Source organism: Andrographis paniculata, unplaced genomic scaffold (assembly GCF_009805555.1).
Source record: "Andrographis paniculata isolate CXL003 unplaced genomic scaffold, ASM980555v1 Contig54END, whole genome shotgun sequence".
In the NCBI taxonomy this organism is placed as follows: domain Eukaryota; kingdom Viridiplantae; phylum Streptophyta; class Magnoliopsida; order Lamiales; family Acanthaceae; genus Andrographis; species Andrographis paniculata.
Window position 1 is genome coordinate 2,788,082 of NW_026137589.1, and position 18,715 is coordinate 2,806,796.

Sequence of the window (18,715 nt, forward strand, 5' to 3'; positions counted from 1 at the left end):
CCAACTCTGGACAAGGCACGGTGCCTTCCGAAGGTACCGCGTCTCTTTCGGTGGCTGAATAGCCTCGGTCCAATGTCCAGGGTTCATGCAGTTGATGAACTGACTTCCATAAAACGGTCCGATGTTCAGGAATTCTATCGGATAGGCACGGAAGAAAAGTTCGTTCGTGCTATTTGTCATGCTTCAGAGGTAAATGCATTATTCAATGTTGCTACCGTTGTAAATGGATAAAATAATTTCTTATATGACATTATTAACATATGTTGCAGGAAGCAGCGCAGGAAATTGCGGCTTTGAAGGTGGAGCTGCGGAAGAAAGACACTGCAATTGCCAGACTTGCTCATAAATTACAAAGATCTAGAGCCGGTGTTGTCGATGACGACAGTGAAGGTGAGGGTGAGGACGAGAGCGATGGCGAGGAGGGTGATGCAAACTATGGGGATGAAGAGACAGCAGACCGGATGGCTGTGGAGTCTGAGAGGAAAGAGAAGCAGGCCGACATGGAGGAGAAGCAAGGTCAGGAGGAGGAGAGTCAGGGTGAAGAGGAGGAGGAGGAGGAGAAGGAGGAAAAAACTGGGGAGGAGGAGAGGCAGACTGAGGAGGATCCCGAGGAGGCAGCGGAAGAGCAAGCGAATACCGAGCGCCGAAGCAAAAAAAAAATGGACATCCTTTTGGCCGAAGTTGATCCGATAAACGAGTCAGATGACGAAGGGGTTGGTAGCCTGCTAGAGTTTAACCAATTGATGGCCATTGTTCCTTATGTTGCACCGATAGATGTCAAGGTAAGCTAATTAATATAGTAATTACAATTTGTCCGGTCGTAGTTGTCTATTTGTTGAATGATTATTTGCTTTGTTGAAATTGTAGCAGGGCGATGACTCCGACCGTGAGACTTGTAGCAGGGCCGCAGATTCATCGATTGTACGTGGTGTAATGGCACGTAAGGATCGGAAGAGAAAGAAGAAGCCTGAATTCGTGACACCCGTGTCGACACCGCGAATTGAGAAAGCGAGAAGAACACGGAGGGCGAAAGGAAAGTCAGCGGTCGACGTCAATAATGAGCAGGTACGTAGTTCCATACAAATATAAGTCGTCTGGCTCAAAATACTTCAGATAGATTCATAAATACCTAGTGTTTCTGCGTCAATACCTGTACAATAAATACAGATACCTACGGAAACATGATTATCTTAATTGTTGGTTCAGGAACCATTTGTCGTCGGCGACGACGGGGACTCGGATGCTAAGGTTGTAGCAGACCCTGGAGCACAAAAGTGGGAGGGATATCGCAATAACGACAGCTACTGTGGAAAGGGTTCCTTATCTGAGGATGAGACGAACACCATTGAACATTTTCTCGCGTCATTCGCTGTCCGGTATTGCTATTCACTCTTACGGCTTTATATATTTTTCTCAATCAATGTATTTATCCGTTTGCGACTATCATGTTGTAGGGACACTGTATGGCAGCAGGGCGTCGTGTCTGTCTCGGCCGATGCCGTTTTAGAACTACTGTTTGACGAAGCTGTGAAAGGCGAAGTCATCGACGCGTACCTATATCATCTATGCAGCAATGAATATCAGCTCCAACACAATCCGCAGGTGCGGTGTGGTTGTGTGCCATGGTTCGTAGCGGTGAGTATCCTGTTTGGAATTTATACGGTTAGTATTACAAATCACATTGTTATTATTGCGTTGATTGCTGTGTTCGATTTTCAGAAAGCCGTGAACGACGCGCTATCACGACCAAGCAGGGGAGCGAAAAAGCCGAGCATCAATAAGGGTAATGTACTCGCGTTTGCCAACTCGCTGCAAGTGACCGTAGGCCAAGAGATTGCCGGAATCATGGACAAAATCCGGTCTGGGTGCCGGTACATATTTCTACCCGTACACACCCGGTTCCACTGGCATCTCTGCATACTGGATACCGTCAAACGTGTTGTGTTGGAGTGTAACTCAATGCGCGACCCCTTCGGGCAGGGGAATGCAAAGAAATTGGTACGTATTTCGAATGATCATAATTAATTGCCTATGGGTAGGGTGAATGCCTTAACGAAAGAGTAACGTTATTTGTGCAGACGCGATTTTTATCGTTGTATATGAACGCGTCACGACTATGGCCTATGGTCAGCGACATGCCCGAGTACATTAGATGCCGACACCAGGGTGAAACGTTGGACTGTGGACCTTTAGTCTGCATGTTCGCAGAGTGTTATGCGCGGGCAGGTCCAGATGTCAATGTCGTTGGTGTCCTCGGCGAGGACTTCGGCGATGTCAAGAGCTACCGAGGCACGATTGCGGCGAGGATATTGAAAGGTCCCCCCTTCTGAAACGTAGACCCCGATGGAAAAATAGGGCAGGTTAACACATGTAATGAATTTGGATTGATTTGGGAAGTTTTTGCGTTGTGTGGCGAGGTGATGGATTTGTTGAATGTCTTCAGTTTGGATTGATCTGGGAAGTTATTGTGTTGTGTGGAGGTGATGGATTTGTTTAATGTCTTCAATTTGGATTGATCTGGGAAGTTATTGCATTGTGTATCGAGGTGATGGAATTGGTAAATGTCTTTTATGTGGATTGATTTGTCATCTTCATTATATACATGCGTTGTGTGGTGATACCCGTTGATAGCTTTTATGTGCCTACGGAAAACTAGTATGTACTTCCATTTATATATTACATGCTCCAGTCATTTGCGTTTGTGGGACTGGTCATTTCTTTTGCACTGATCACTGAAATAGCGTTCACTTTGAATCAGTTCAACCGTGTCGGCGTTTCTCATAAAACCCTACTGGACGCCATGTTTTAATCGACCGGAGATACTGCAAGGGCTTACTCGTTAATTTAAAACAAACAATACTAAAAAAACATGATAATATTACAACAAAATATTTGTGCGGGACATAGGTGTCTGGTAATTGCGTGTGGGCCAACGTCTAGATTACAATCAACTATTTCCTGCGGAATGCTAAGCAACACGTGGTTACAGATAAGTGCTACTATACCTACAACTACGATACCTACAACTACAACACAGATGCCCGCATACGCAATCTGTGTACCCCGTTCAGCGAGTCTGGTACTTAGCTCAGATGCATAAGTAACGGAGTCATTACTAAAAATACCCTATAGTATCTATTATGTACCTACGGAAATAGCCTTTATACTTCCGTTACCATTTCAAATGCTCTGGTGCCCTGCGGGTGGGGACTCGGCCTTTTCTCTTAAAATATTCATGAACTGATGGTAAGAGTGTATTGGCTTAACCATGGTAGCGTTTCTCGTCAACCCCATAATCTTGACATACGTGTTTTAGGCCACAGATTATACTTACATCGCTTACCCGTTAATTGAATTAGAACACAATAGAATAGACACGATAATATAACCACAATATAGTTGTGTGGCATATGGAAGTCTGGTACGTAGCTGTGTGCTGAATTTTAATCAATACTACGCCTCCAAGTTATTACACGGTAATACAATTTGAATACTGTATAAACAAAATAAAATATGGTTACTACTCGGACCGCAACCCTATATGTTGGAATCATTATTCATATACCCTCTGTAAGCTATTGCGTACTTAAAACAACCGTGACATTATACTTCAGTTGCAATTATGTATGCCCTGGTTACCTGTGGCTGGGGAAACGGTCTTTTTTTTTCTTTTCTTCAAATAGCATGTATTTACTGCTGATGGTTAAAGAAGGCATCAACAAATACTTAAGTTGTATGACACATGCAGTTGGTTAGTATGACGAGTTTAATACAACAACTATACCTCCTAGTAATAACCCAAAAATAGGATAGCATGTACTTTCAAAACAATTAGATATTACATTAACCATCCGTCCCTACAGAGCTACATAATCAAATGCCTCAGTACATGAAAAATATACCTGCAGAATATAACTATGAACCTTCACAACTTCATCATATACCTGCGTGAGAGGGCTACATACCACTTACTACTGCAAATAAGTCGATGGATCCAACCGGTTACATCCTAGAGACACAAAAAACAATTACAATATAGCTATTGAATATGTACCTACTGTCTTAATATATACTCCTGGAAGCCAAAAAGATGTACAATGAAAAAAAGGTTCGCTAATCTATTCGTTGCTTGCAACTTCTTCTATTATGTCCAAGACGCCCACAACGACCACATTTTCGTGCATTCTTTACCTGCTGGGACTCGAACCTTCGCTTCTTTGGCCGGCCTGGTTGGACAGACGACGGAGGAGGGTGAATTTGGTCCGCCTCAATTTCAACAATCACGTCCATATCATGCGTCGGTACGGGATTTATTGGCTCCTGGTACGTTTTTCTGTAGCATTCAATGCTATAGTAAAGATCGCAAAAATCATAAATTGACATACTGCATTTTTCAATGCAAGCGCAGGCATGCTTGCAGGGCAATCGGAACATTTGCCATTCTCGACAAGAGCATTTGCGCGCCTCCAAATCGACTGCGTATCTTTCATTACAATCTGTTACCTCGAATACAGTTCTAGAGGATGAACTGCACTGTAGCCGTCGAGACGCCATGTACGATAGTGCCAACTTGCTCTCCTGTTTTGGACAGAGCCTTCCGTGCATTATCTCCGACTTTTCGCGGCGTTCATTCATCATTACCATCACTTGCCTTCTAATGGTATCCAACATCCCAACGAATGGCATTGACCTCGCGGACCTCACCCAACTATTCCATGACTCAGCAATGTTATTATTTATTATTCCCCAACGAGTGCCTCTGAATAGTGAATTTGCCCAACATTCTGGGTGTGATTGGGTAATGAAGTCCCTGGCCAATGGCATTGATTCGACCACAGAACTAATGTGGTTTTCGAAATCTCTCCTCAACGGAGCATAGGCGGCCTTATTGAAGACAGCGGTCCATCGCTTCTTATTATGCATTGGGTATCTCCGCATAACCTAAAAAAAAGACATTTTATGGCTGATCATAACCAGTGATGTTCATTACAAATTACTATTGACGTACATATACCTGGGTACGGAAGTTGTCCACTAAGTGTCGGAGACAGTACGCATGATGTGCTCCGGGAAAGACGCACGAGATTGACTTTAGTAAACCCGAGTGCCGATCCGAGAAGAATGTGTACTGTTTCCAATCCGTGCGTCCCTCACATTCTAAAACAGATCGCAGCTTCCAGCAAAACCACTCCCAATTTTCATCATTTTCCGTAGACACAGCTGCAAGTCAACAAATTAGAACACAAATAACTACAAAGGTTTCCAACGTATAAGGGTACATACGTGCCTAAAGAGAGCATGGAAAACAGCATACACGAACACCTATACTCAGCATTCTACCAAAATGACAACTGTAGCTAATATCAAATTACGTACCAGAAAATGCTAAAGTAAACATCCCATCATCCCCATCCACTGCAATTGCACTTAGCAGACACCCTTTGTGTTTGTTTTTTATATGTGTCCCATCAAGAAAGAGTAGGGGCCTGCAACCCCTCAAAAAACCCAGCCGGCATGCACCTAAACAAACAAAAAGGCGTTGGAAACGTTTGGTTGCCTGCTCAACTTCGCAGTCTATAATACTTCCCGGATTTGACTCCCGAAGTGCATGACAGTACCACGGAAGTTGTGAGAAACTGTCTCTACCTCCACCATTAATTGCCCTTATCGCATTCTCTTTGCCACGCCATGCTTTATGATATTTCACGTCAATCCCATAATCTGTTTGGATATGCTCCCGGATGTCGGATGCCTTATACGCTGGCATAGAACGTATCTTATCTTTGTACACCTCAGAAATCCAGTTCGCATCGGCTGCTGGATGATCTCTTGATTGCAATAGACTCATAGTACATGTGTGATGTAAATTGCACTTACGAATGCTGAATGATGCATCACGAGCATGGAAGGATGCATAAATACGCCAACCACAGCCTTTGTCGATGCACACCGCAATAATTTTGCTCGAATCATTCTTTTGGTACCTGAAGTGTTTCTGAGTGGCAATAGAATAATTCTTCAGTAACTTTCTAAACTCCTGCGGTCCCTTGAATGTCTGCCCTTCCCCGACAATGCATCTCTGCATTGCAATTAGACTAGTACTTTCGTCGGGAATAAAGATACCATCGGCGCAATCTTCGTTCAATCCAGAACATTCGGCTTCACCCCTACATTGCAAATACAATAATAAGAATGAAAATTATATCAGATGTAAGTAGTTCTAATTTTATATGGTAATAGATATTTTCAGAGTAAAGGGAAAAACATGGGTACCCATCTTACTCGACCGAGTATGTCCACGGTGTCTATGGTTACCTACCGTGTCATCCAGGGTATTTAAAAGAACAACTGCATCTATTCACCGCAGCAGGCTACGTGATGCAGTAAATGCCATGGGCTACAGAAATTTCAACGCATCGATCATGGTACACCTACCTAAACCGGATTGCTAGAGGATATTGACAGTGGCGTGTGAAGAAGGAGTGAAAATCGTTAAATACCTTCAAGACGTTATATCCCCACTACATATCTTTACAATCTCTTCAGTGGTTCGTTCTGCACCGCGCTACTACAAAATCGCGGAGGTGGATACTTACTACCTACAAACAACATCGCAACAATATACCACGGTATTGTTGTATGCCAATATCATGAAAGAATTATTACTAACGTAACCTATAAACAATATGTTTTTAGATGTGTTGAACATGACATTATAAGCGCTTACAGACTGCATTCTTACATACTGCATTATAAGTGCTTACAGACTGCATTCTTTCATAAGGAACAATTGTGACTGCATTCTATAACAAAGTTTAATAAAGACTACTTAATTACAAATGATGAGTAACGTACCTGCGTCCAACCGTGCTTCGGAGAGGCATGCTCTGGTGCTCGCTTCTGCACCGTGCAATCATATCCACAAACATTACCTTTAACAAGATATGCATTCTCCACATATTTGCGACATCATCGTCACACAATAACGTCACGTAGCTTTTCTGAATAGGTGCAATATATTGGAGTTTTACCGCCTCAATACTCACTTTATTCCATCTTTTCGATATATTCCGGTAAAGATCCTCCAGCGTGGTGCCCTCTTCTAAACGAATTACATGATGCTCACCTTCGTAGGAACATATAATTAATAATTTCAGACTACTTTGCTCCATGTCCATCGGAACCTAGCGATCCAACCGATGAACGTATGAACTATATTAGGTCGTATGGGCGATTAGATAATCTTACACAAAATACACTAAAATCATATGTTCTTACGGAATTCTAGTAATGTCTTGATCCTCAATAGCAACAAATTACCCATTTCACAAAATAAATATTACCCTTAAACCCTAAATAGCAACAAAATTTATTATCAAAATCACCCAAGATAATACCCAAACATTTTCTTCCAGATAATAATTTTCCAACTAAGATATCGATACAAAAACACACCTGGTACATCTAATTTCGCCGGAGAACAAGAAAGACGGGCCAGGGAACCGGTGACAGCCTTCGGTAGTTCTTCGACCGAATCAATCGACACAACACACTTGGTACATCTAATTTCACCGGAGACCAAGAAATACGGGCCACGGAACCGGTGACAGCCTTCGGTAGTTCTTCGACCGAATCAACCGACTGCCGACGACAGGGAACCGGAACAGGATTCGGAGAGTGCCCTAGGAAATTTTTCAATCGAACCAGACAAGAAGCTTACCTGTGCGGGATGTGGCTTTCGAGCTCACGGAAGAGGACAACGGCTTCACAAGAATTTTTTGCGCGAAAAGAAACAGAATGAAGAGAAATACGATTAGGGAGGAAGAAGAAGGAAGAAGGAAAAAGGGGGGAGTGCAGAGCAAGTTTTTATCTTTAGGGACTGAATCCCAAATGATAAATGGACAGAGGGATTTTTGCCCAATTGTCCGATTATTCAAAGTATTATTTTATTTTATTTTGTTTTATTGAAGCCGACTGATGGGTTTGATTTAAAATATATATATATCTATATTTTAAATTAAGGTTGTATATCTATATCTAGAGCGGGTAGATGAACCGAGCCGTTCGTGAACTCGGCTCTATTCGGCTCGTTTGCGAACGTTAACGAATCGAGTCGAACAATATAAACAGATTCGTTTGGTTAACGAACGAGTCCGAGCTTTGTTCGCGAACGTATCTAAAGCTGTTAAACGAACCGAGCCGTTCGTGAACTCGGCTCGGTTCGGCACGTTCGCGAACGTTAACGAGTCGAACCAAACAATATAAACAGAGTCGTTTGATTAATGAACGAACACGAGCCTTGTTCGCGAACGTTAACGAACACTTAAAATTTGGTTTGACTTGGATCGTTAACAACTCTATCTATATCTAATTATTTTTTAACAGTGCATGGTACAATTGATGCGTCTTCCTATCCATCATTAGTCAATTTCCGTTACTATTACCTCCGTTCGGTTTTAAGTGTCTCATTTATTTTTTGCGTATTAGTATTTAAATATTAATTATTATATCAAAATATAATATAAATTTAAAAAATTGTAAAAATACTTCAATTAGTGTCTTATAATACTAATAGAAAAATATTTATATAAATATAATAATATTTTCAAAGTTAATACAAATACGCAAATGTAAATATAACCCTTAATGGCAGATGGAGGTAAAATTTTATTTTTATTTTTATTTTTTATTTTGATGATGTGATGAAATGAAATATAAAATAAAGACTAAATATAATTAATTATTTTTTATTTTAAAAATATTACAAGGTATTTGGAACATACCAAAAGAAAATATTACATGTTGTCTAAGACAAAGAAAATACTCTCTCCTCCCCCGGAGAATATTAGTCATTTTGTTAGAAACACCATATTTTAGGTAGTATAAATAACTAAGTTATTATATTATTTTATTATTATTTTATATAAATAGTGTTTTGTGTATATTAAATATTTTTACGATTATATATCAATTTGTAGATAATAAAAAATTATATAATACAATAAATAAAATATATATTATTTATTTATAATTAATTTAAAAATGAAAAGTTTTAAATATAGATAAAATATTTGTTTATTGAGGAGATGAATGAAAATAAGGGTTTTGAGTGACTCTGCATTTAAAAAGTTAGAAATATAATTTAAATTGATTTATATTTGTTAAGTATGTTTAATATGAATAAATCTATTAAAAATAAAAAGAGATCATCTTTTATGAAACGGACAAGGGAGAAGGGAGTATATCGTTAGGCGGCGGTCAAAGAAATCGGCACTGTGTTGTTTTGACCAAATAAGTAAACTAATATGAAATAATTAAATAATCATTACACGACAAATATCGTATTACCAAATTTGCATATTAATTTGAAACAGTTAGCAAATCGTCACAAAATATATATATATGTTGTGTTATATATTATATTACGATTTGCTACTTTCTTTATATATATAGACATTTGTTAATTAAATCAAATTACTATTATACTGAAATTATACTATAGTTTGTTGAAATCAAGATATATTTAGCTATATGTAATTATATAATATATTATTAAATATATTATATATTTGATATAATCAGCAAGCTAACCGAAGCGATATCATTGAGTCATTATTTTTAGAATAAAGGTAGAGTTACAAAATAACTTTTTGCATACATTAAAGTGTAAATTATATAATATTTTATTGTGTTTTACAATATATATATTTTTATTGCAAAAAAATTAATTGTATTAAATTATAATATGCACAAAATATTATTTTTATTTAAAGCTGATGTTTACATTATAAGAAAAAATATCATTTTTGTAACGAGATTTTTTTGTCTTTAAATTTACTTTTTTCGTTATTAATGATATTAGAGACGAAATTAATAATGGAATTATGTTAGCTACGTGATCTTTAGGAACGAAATTCCCTTACAAATATACTATTTTTTTTAAATGTTAATCGTAAATATGCATATAATTATATAATTTGTATACATATAAAAGATGTAAAATATCATAAATAACTTTATTGGAATAAAATAATAAATAAATAAATAAAATAATAATTCATCTAAAAATAAATATTAAATAAGTAACTGATAAATTATTTAATTATTTATTTGATTAAAAAAAAACACTATTTAAGATATTTTATTTTTTGATTTGTACAAAATTTGCATAATTAGGTGTGCATTTATAATAAAATATTATATTCGTTTGGCTCTAAGGATCTTATTTATTTTTTGGATGTTGATATTTGAATACTAATTATTATATCAAAATATTAAGAAAAAACTGCAAAAATACTTAAGTTAGTGTCTTATATACAAATATAAAGATATTTTTAATGTTAAATACAATGATAGAAAAAGTAAATGTGACCCTTAGTGGCGGACAAAGGTAGTTTCATATTTGAATGAATAAAATCTTTTATATATATTTTAATTTAAGACAAGATGTTTCATGCAATAAATTAAACAATACTCTCCCCATCTTATATCTATCTATCCGATCGTTTTTTGTATGGAGTTTTAAAAATATTAGTATTATATTGAAATGTAGTAGAAATAAAGGTTAAAAGACTAAACTAACCTGGTTAGTATTGTATAATACAAAGATCATGACATTTGTGTAATATATTGTAAATTGGAAGGGTGTTTATAATGTTAGGTAGACAGTATAGTTACCGTAAAAAAAGAAAAAGAAATGAATACTTACTTACAGGATAGACCAAAAAAAAATAAAAAATTGAATAGATAGTTAAGGGACTGAGGGAGTATTTATTTTATACATTTTTACTAAAATACGAAAATTTTATATAATTTACCATCTTAGTCTATAGCTTAATTATATATATATATATATAGATTTAGAATAAAAATTCTCATTATTACTTCTCTCATCGTAATTTATGTTTACTTCACACTACAAAAAAAAAATATTTGTAATGAAATTCCATCCCTAAAGATCACGTAGCTAACATAATTCTATTATTAATTCCGTCTCTCTAATATCATTAGTAACGGAAAAAATGAATTTAAAGACGAAAAAATCTCGTTACAAAAATAATATTTTCTTATAGTGTCATCAAATATGAATTTTAAGATAACCATGTAAAAATAGAAAAAAAATTCCTTAATGAGTATTTATGAAGTGAAAGGGAAATGGAACGAAATATAGGTTCATCCAACACAAACGTGTTAGTTGAAATATACTTCTAGACATTTATATAGTGGCCCATATCATTAATGTAATTGGTTATATATTAATACTCTTTTTTTTTTTCTTTTTTCTTTTTTTTTTTATTTTTTTTATTTTTATATATGACGTGAGAACCGCAGCCGCTACCCGAAAATGCGCACTCGGTAAACTCTCGGCCGAACTTAATACTCAAAACAACACACATCGAATCATAACTATAAGTTAAAGTTTTCTTTAAAAATTTCCCTATAATTTTTCAGAAAAAAGTTATATTTATTATGTATAAGTTATCATTTTTAGATATTTTGAAGAAATTACAAGATGTAATTATGATTTTAAAAATGATATAGAATGATGATAATAACATTAAAAAAATACGATTATTAATGGTAGTTTTTAAAATTATATTTACCTTGACATTTTATTTCGTAATTTTTAAAAATACAAAACGTAATACTTGTTATTATTATTATTGTTTTTCTATATATTTTGTGGTTTAAAATATTTTAATTATGAATTTGTATATTTGGTTGAAAATTTTGATTTATTATCATATATTTATAACATTCCAGCCCCGCAAGCCACACAAATCCAGTGTTTTGAGATCGTAGATTGATTTTACAGATCAACAGAAATCTTTCCACGTGTGTTTTTTGCATCCCGATAGACTTGTTAGAAGATAACCAGTTTAAAGTTTTTTCAAATGTGTTTTCGGAAAAAAAATAAAAAAATGTAGATTATTTATATGAGCAGTCTAATAAATCAATATATTCTTTATTCACTCTTAGATGCCTAGCAAATGATCATCCATACATAGAAGTTGGTCTAACATCGGCCCAACTTCGAGGTATTACAATATTTTACTTTAAAATAATAATTAGTTGGACTATTGTTTTTATAAAGAAAAAATATGTCGAGAATAATTTTTTTGTTTGTGTGATTACATAGTACTACATATAAAATAATTTTACAATGAGAATTTAAATTCTATGTCATGATGAATTAAATATGCCCATTTCGAATTAAAATAGTGAAATATATATAGATACAAAATATGGACGTGTTGAATTAAGCATGCCACTGTTCGAACACACCATGTTGAGTGTAATAATCTGAATATTTAGCATATAGTCTCTTCATCAAATATGGCTTCTATCTGTGTTTATGTAAAAATGATCACAATATCTAAATTAAGGCCCATTATAACAACATTATCACTTGAGATGATCGAAGATGCCAAGATAAAAATTCACACGAAAGAGCTATATAATTCAAGGGAGTTTCACTTACGCGGATTCAAGCGATCAATGGCCCAAGAAAGCAATCTTCCAAGTGACTTTGTGTCCGGAAAGTGAACTTCTTGTGAGGTGTACAATGCTGAACAAAAATGTTTGATGACTAGGACTCGATGGAGAAAAAATTGTTAATTTTTGGAGAATCCGAAATTGCAAGCATTGATTGATCTTAAGGATGATGAACCGATGCCATGGCATACTAGGCTAGTTCATGTCAATTCCTAGAGTCTACGAGGATCAGTAAGATCGGTACAGTCAGAGGTCTACCTAAATTTTTTAAAATGCAAGTTCTACTTGTGGTGATTGTACAAGAGAAAAGCATAGAAGAATTGTTCACTCGTTGTTAGAACAATGAGGTAACAACTGCTGTCCAGATTTACTACACATGAATTTCACTGAGTCCAGTTGATGTTTGTAATCTTGGAGGTAAATGATAGATAGAAATCACCACCTGATATATGTTTACATTAAAAGTGATATATAGTTTATTTGGTCGAATTCTATTTTATTTGTACAATATTGTTTATTTCAAATATGCAAGAAACAAATAAGAAAATTGGTGAAATTGAAGTATAAAGAAAAGGAAATTTAAGCATTGCACTACCCTGCTAGTCATGTCTATGACTAATCCTACCCTGATAATATTAGAATTTAATTAAACTCCCAAAGATCCAATTGTTATGAAAATAGAGTAAAAAAAAAATAAAATACAATAGATTAGCAGACTAGAAGATTGATAGAATGTATATGAACAATTAAATAAGAGAGAAGATTTCCCCTTTGATGTGGAAGGGAGTTGTCGGAAATATAAAGAGATAAACTTGCGCTTATAGCCAATAAATGGTGGCAAATATAGAATAAAATAAATTTGAACTCTTAGTTGCTTTAAGTGATATTAAAGATAGATTTATATTCTTTTTACTGATCAGTTTCAGGTCAAATTCAGGGAGTTTCAAGTCGAGAAATAAATTAAATGTAATACTCACAGTGAGTCTTTGCCGGTGGTGTGCAAGGTAAAGTAGAATTAAAAGAAAGCATAATTTAAGTCCCGTAAGGGATGGCTTGTTGGTATGGGGGTTGGACGTGTGACCGTAAGGTCATGGGTTCAAACCCCCGACGCCTCGTATCACCTGCCACATATGGTTCGCCTAGTGTGAATAAGAGTGAATCTTAAGTAAAATATGAGTGATCCTTAAACTATTAGAACTTTATTGAGCTAAGCTAACTGTGAATTAAGTCTCCCTAGAACTTTTGCTCCCTAAGAGGAAAATATTTTTATTTGGTGGCTTATAATTCTTTTGGCAACTTTCTTTTCTTTTTTTTTTTTTTTAAACATAGCATTTTCATAAGAAGGACCACATCTTAAGAAGGCATTGATCCTTAAGCAAAGGAAGGCTTTGTTAGTTGGATTTATGGATGTCGATTTATCAAGAAACGATTAAAATATAATGAAGAACACATATGGATGTGTGTTTACTTATGAAAGACAACAATCTCATGGACTTCAAAGCTGCAAAATTTAGTTGTTTTGTCGACAACAAAATGCAAATACATTAAAATAACAGAGGTAGCTGCAAAATGTACACTCTCTAAACTTAAGACTAAAACATACTAATGACAATATCTAACTTGATCGTCTCGAGACGTAGATTTTCTGAACTAGGTTGTGTGCATTTTTGTCTTAATTCAACTAATTAGTTACATAAACGAGCTATGAACACAAGTTCGTTAGAAGGAAGAAAAGCAACAGTAAAATGAAACTCATGATTTTGACTCACTTAAAATGCCTTACATTTTTACATCGAGAAAAAAAAAATCTCCTACCACACAACTTAAATACATTAAAACACACAAAAGTAATTAACAAAGTTCTAAACATGAATCATGTTTGAAAATTGTTTTAACACATCAATACTTGGAAAATAAAACGAATCACCAATTCTCATTTGGAAGAAAAATGGGCTAATAGTAAAATTTATTCCCAAATCCCAAGAATAAATCAAGTTCATTTTTTCAACAACAATCTCAAAGTATTCTAGTGTGCAGGGCTCCCTGTTAACCTCTTCTGTATAATTCTCAAAGCAGAAGTGATTTCTGCAAAGTTTGGCCTGGCTTCAGGCTCTTGATCCCATGATTGCTTTATGAGTTCGATTATTGCCTCGTCCTGGTTAGCGATGATTGTTGGTCTAAACCCATTCTCCGCAACTTCCATGGCTATCTGTAGATCCATGCCCAAGAAAAAAAAGGTAAATGATGGCTTCTTTGGACTTCTTCACTGGATTATGTAAGCATAAGATCTTAGTAAGTATTCTAACCTTTGAAGGACCATATTCTGAGTCGATATAAGGGTATTCGCCTGTCAAGAGTTCATTCAATATTACGCCAAAGCTATAGACGTCGCACTTTTCATCGTATGGACAGCAACGAATCACCTCAGGTGCCATATACACAAATGTACCTTTTCAAAAAAAAAAAAAAGTAAAAATCTAGGAGGTTAGTAATCAGGTAGATATCCTATACATAAAACACAGTTTAATTTGAATAGTTAAACTTGATAGACTTTAATTATGAAGACTTAGATCAAATCTAATGATTCATTAAAGCTTGCAAATAATAGGCTTTGTTTAGATAGAGGTTTTCGGAGGTTTTTGAAAATTTGGAAGTTTGAAAAAATAAAAAGTTAGTACTTGACTTGATGTTTTGTGAGAGAAAAAATGTATTTAATGTGATGTTTTTTTAAAAATGAATAGTGCCAAATGAGTGAAAATGTGTTTTGTAAACAAAGCCTAATATATCAATGAAAACTTCATTTAATAATTGAATCCTATAAATGCTTGAAATATTCATTTAACATGGTTATCCATCAAGTAATCACATTAACTAAGTTGGCCTACCTGTTTCTCCGGTTAGTGCCTTTTCTTCGTCATATAAGTATCGAGCATGACCAAAATCAGCCACTCGTACATGCAAGGCATCGTCCAAGAAAATGTTGCTAGGCTTGAGATCGCGATGAAGAATCCGGGGTTTGCTTTCGTGAAGATACTGCATTGCTTGAGCAATCTCCAATGCCTTTTCTGTCCTATCATTCAATGGTGGGAGTGGTATCGTTCTATCCTTCATCCTTGGTCCCGGGCCGTGCAGCCACTCTTTAAGGTTTGTGTTTAGAAATTCAGTGACAATCCAGCAATTATGAGGAGGCGCAAGGCAGGTCCCCATAAGTTGCAAAACAAATGGGTGGCGCTGCCTCGACAGGGTCTCGACTTCTTGAGCAAAGAAGCTCATTCCATTCTCGTTGGATCGAAGAAAGTCAGAGTACATGCACTTGACGGCTACATCGACGCCTCGCCATTTCCCCTTGTATATGTCTGCTGTGCTTCCTTGATCCCATAGGTGAAGCATTTCGATCTGCATTTATTTTTTGATTAAGTTTGTGTAAAGGAAATATATTACTATGATACAATTTTATTAAATGAAGTCTAAAATGCCATCTTTAGGCTGCTAAAGAATGAAATTAATTGATGGTTTGATGTCCCTTCCATGTCCTTTGAAGGAATGGCAATTCTGATTTTGGGGCTACCAAAAGATTAGTGCAGTGTTGTCTTTTTAACAATCGATCTTTTGGTTCTAATAACCAATTGTACAAAACAAACTTTTCAAGTTTTATTTAGATGAGAGAATTTGGAATTTTGAAAATAGTGAAATGTTAGTATTTGATGTAATATTTTGTATGAAAAAAAAAATATATATTTGATGCTATAATTTTAGAAAAAGAATAGTGCCAAAATTTAAAATTTTGCTGTGTAAACAAAGCATAAATATGTCAAATTTATTGTAGTTAAGAGTGTTCAGAAAATTATTTGAACAAGATTTTTCTGTTCACAAAAAAAAATTATTTTCAACACCAAGACTTCATTTTAAAAAATAATAATAACGATAAAAGTGTCCACATCCAATCGCTTCCACCCCAAAGTTCAAAGTTGTTTAGTCAAAATTTTGGGGGGTTTTGGATTTTTTTTAATAATAACATATTACTAATTGATATAATATTTTGTGAGAGAACAATATATTTGAAAATTGAATAGCGCCAAAATTAAAAAATTATTATTATATAAAACGCCTCCAAATATCAAAGGCATTCCAAAACACAAATAAACACGGTCCCAAATATCAAAGACATTTCAAAACACAAGTAAAGTCGTCCTAAAACTTTGGGTAAATTGTTTGGTTTGTGTTGGAGTTTTATTTATTTTTTAAAATTTGAGTCTAAGTAGTATTTTAGTGTAATGTTTTATCAGAGAAAATAATATATTTTTATTGGGAACGATGGGTTGCATGGTAAGAAAATTGGTTTGAGATATCACTATGAATATCGACAATTCAAATCTTCATATAATATTTCACTAATGACCTTACATAATGAAGAAAATGTAGACAATATCATCAAGCTAACCTCGTCGGGTTCGATGTACCATCCACCAGTTTTAGCTTGACGCATGACGGAAACAAGATCCGGATGGCATTGACTCGGACAAGGGCTACTTGAACCTATGCTTGAATACGCGATCGCGGGAGAAAGGGGCAAATGTTGTTCCTTGTCCTTGCTAACAATGGCGTCCAAGAAACCGTGGTCTTGTGCAACTTGAAGGCAGTATTTTAGTAAAACTTGAGTCTTTTCGAGCTTCATTTTGTACATCCCATTCATCTCTTTCTCCTTATTAAGTTCTTTGTCGATTTCCTCAACCTTATAATGAAACACAAGCACAAAATTCATGATTTCCATAAAGAATCATTACTACACTATCTAAGATAGCCAGAAAAAATAAGCACAGTACGAAAAATAAGTACTTGAGCATCAAAATTAGGCTCAAATAGCTTTTAGGCCGGGCCAATCTCATACAGTTAAAAATCGGCACAATTTATTGAATTAATTTTAAATTTAAATATTTCTTTAAATATGTTATAAATATATATTAAAATAGTAAGTTTGTTTGTGAAATAGTTTTGATTGAATATTTTTATATGTGAAGTATAAGAATAATTAATATAAAAATAATGAATAATGTAATGTATTAATTTAATTGAGAATGTATAAAAAAAACACAAAAAGAACACAATAATTATATATTTAATGTTTAAATTTTTAATTATTAATAAAAATAATATTATTATCATAATTGTATATATTTACACTAATACAACTTATTTTTAAGAAAAAAAAAATTATGCAAAACAAATCTCAAAGTAAATTTTTTTTAAAAATTGGACTAGCCCGGCCGGGCATGGTTTGAACCAGGCCGTGTCAGGGCCTCGGATCCGAGGCCCAATTTAAAACCAGGCCGGGACGGGCCGGAACAAAAAACCGAACCGACTCAGAATTGCCACCTCTAATATCAAGTGTGTTTCCATTATGCTCATACCTGTCGTGCAAGTTTACTAAGCTTTATTGCACTTCTATCCATGTTCATGTTCTGGGGTTGCGCCGGGCCCATTACAATGCAGTCGCTGAACCGCCTGCAGAAGCCTTGAGACTTGACCGATGCTGCCTTCTTACGATGTCTGGAGATAGAAGTGTCGCCTGTCCCATGACCCGGGCTCGCGCTAAATCCATTCGTGTTCATCGTTGTTTTCTTGGCCGTAGGATGCTCCATTCGCAGGCGGATTTTCGATTAGAATTTTATTGGGAAAGACTGAGGAGATGGAAAAACAAAGCAAGTTAGATCATAGGCCTAAAGTGAAATCTTTTTATACAAGTGCACTTAGGATTTGAAGAGCTGTAATGAGACAAATGTGCGGGCGGACATTGTAATGACATTGTAAAAATTGTGTTGTTGCAGAGAAGTTGGATTTCGTTCAGATTGGATTAGATAAGGATTATTTCAGATTAGATTTTTGTAATTGTTGTCATCTGCTTTTCATTGGTATCTCAGAAATGTTCTCACGTCTTCACTGCAGACCAGCTCCATTGGCTTATTCGTGTGATTAAATTATTATAAAGGCAATAAGAGATTCTTAATTAATTAATTAATTAAAATAGAATCTCATCCTAGAAACTGATAAAATAATCACCTCCAAGCAATTTTGGGGATAAGTTAAAGCCATCGATTCTTGTTTATTTGGATGGCTAAGGCTAACTAGAGGTGGCAATTTCCGGCCGTCCCGGTTTGAAGTTTTTGATATATTTTTAATAATATGTTTATTAAAAAAATTGGATTAATTTAAATAAATAAAA

The 18,715-nt window shown here is 35.2% G+C and overlaps 3 protein-coding genes across 3 annotated transcripts; 1 reads left to right on the forward strand and 2 right to left on the reverse strand.

Annotated features, from left to right (window-relative positions):
• The first annotated feature begins 260 nt into the window (after positions 1 to 260).
• On the forward strand, positions 261 to 2,542 carry LOC127255466 (uncharacterized). Its single transcript, XM_051280998.1, has 6 exons — positions 261 to 782; positions 868 to 1,065; positions 1,207 to 1,376; positions 1,455 to 1,635; positions 1,720 to 1,998; positions 2,079 to 2,542. Exons 1-6 carry the CDS (start codon positions 261 to 263, stop codon positions 2,328 to 2,330), a joined length of 1,602 nt encoding a protein of 533 aa, XP_051136955.1. The 3' UTR covers positions 2,331 to 2,542.
• A 1,328-nt stretch (positions 2,543 to 3,870) lies between these two features.
• LOC127255904 (uncharacterized) lies at positions 3,871 to 6,140 on the reverse strand. The gene is made up of 3 exons (XM_051281674.1): positions 5,377 to 6,140; positions 5,015 to 5,220; positions 3,871 to 4,941 (listed from the first exon to the last, which is right to left on the reverse strand). Exons 1-3 carry the CDS (start codon positions 6,083 to 6,085, stop codon positions 4,114 to 4,116), a joined length of 1,743 nt encoding a protein of 580 aa, XP_051137631.1. The 5' UTR covers positions 6,086 to 6,140; the 3' UTR covers positions 3,871 to 4,113.
• Positions 6,141 to 12,390: 6,250 nt separating this feature from the next.
• LOC127255468 (serine/threonine-protein kinase STY46-like) lies at positions 12,391 to 18,134 on the reverse strand. Its single transcript, XM_051280999.1, has 7 exons — positions 17,904 to 18,134; positions 16,937 to 17,227; positions 15,381 to 15,891; positions 14,802 to 14,944; positions 14,547 to 14,704; positions 13,473 to 13,616; positions 12,391 to 12,568 (listed from the first exon to the last, which is right to left on the reverse strand). The coding sequence occupies exons 1-6, from the start codon at positions 18,132 to 18,134 to the stop codon at positions 13,613 to 13,615; spliced, it is 1,338 nt and encodes a 445-aa protein (XP_051136956.1). The 3' UTR covers positions 12,391 to 12,568; positions 13,473 to 13,612.
• Positions 18,135 to 18,715: the final 581 nt, after the last annotated feature.

Coding starts and splice junctions, on each gene's coding strand:
- LOC127255466 (XM_051280998.1), top strand. CDS start 261: ATGTTGCAGGAAGCAGCGCAGGAAATTGCGGCTTTGAAGGTGGAGCTG. Junction 1,066..1,206: donor TCGACGTCAATAATGAGCAG/GTACGTAGTTCC, acceptor TTGTTGGTTCAG/GAACCATTTGTCGTCGGCGA. Junction 1,377..1,454: donor CTCGCGTCATTCGCTGTCCG/GTATTGCTATTC, acceptor ATCATGTTGTAG/GGACACTGTATGGCAGCAGG.
- LOC127255904 (XM_051281674.1), bottom strand. CDS start 6,085: ATGCAGAGATGCATTGTCGGGGAAGGGCAGACATTCAAGGGACCGCAG. Junction 5,221..5,376: donor GTTTACTTTAGCATTTTCTG/GTACGTAATTTG, acceptor GTTGACTTGCAG/CTGTGTCTACGGAAAATGAT. Junction 4,942..5,014: donor TGGACAACTTCCGTACCCAG/GTATATGTACGT, acceptor TCTTTTTTTTAG/GTTATGCGGAGATACCCAAT.
- LOC127255468 (XM_051280999.1), bottom strand. CDS start 18,134: ATGGAGCATCCTACGGCCAAGAAAACAACGATGAACACGAATGGATTT. Junction 14,945..15,380: donor GGCACTAACCGGAGAAACAG/GTAGGCCAACTT, acceptor TTTTTTGAAAAG/GTACATTTGTGTATATGGCA. Junction 14,705..14,801: donor CAGAATATGGTCCTTCAAAG/GTTAGAATACTT, acceptor ATGGATCTACAG/ATAGCCATGGAAGTTGCGGA.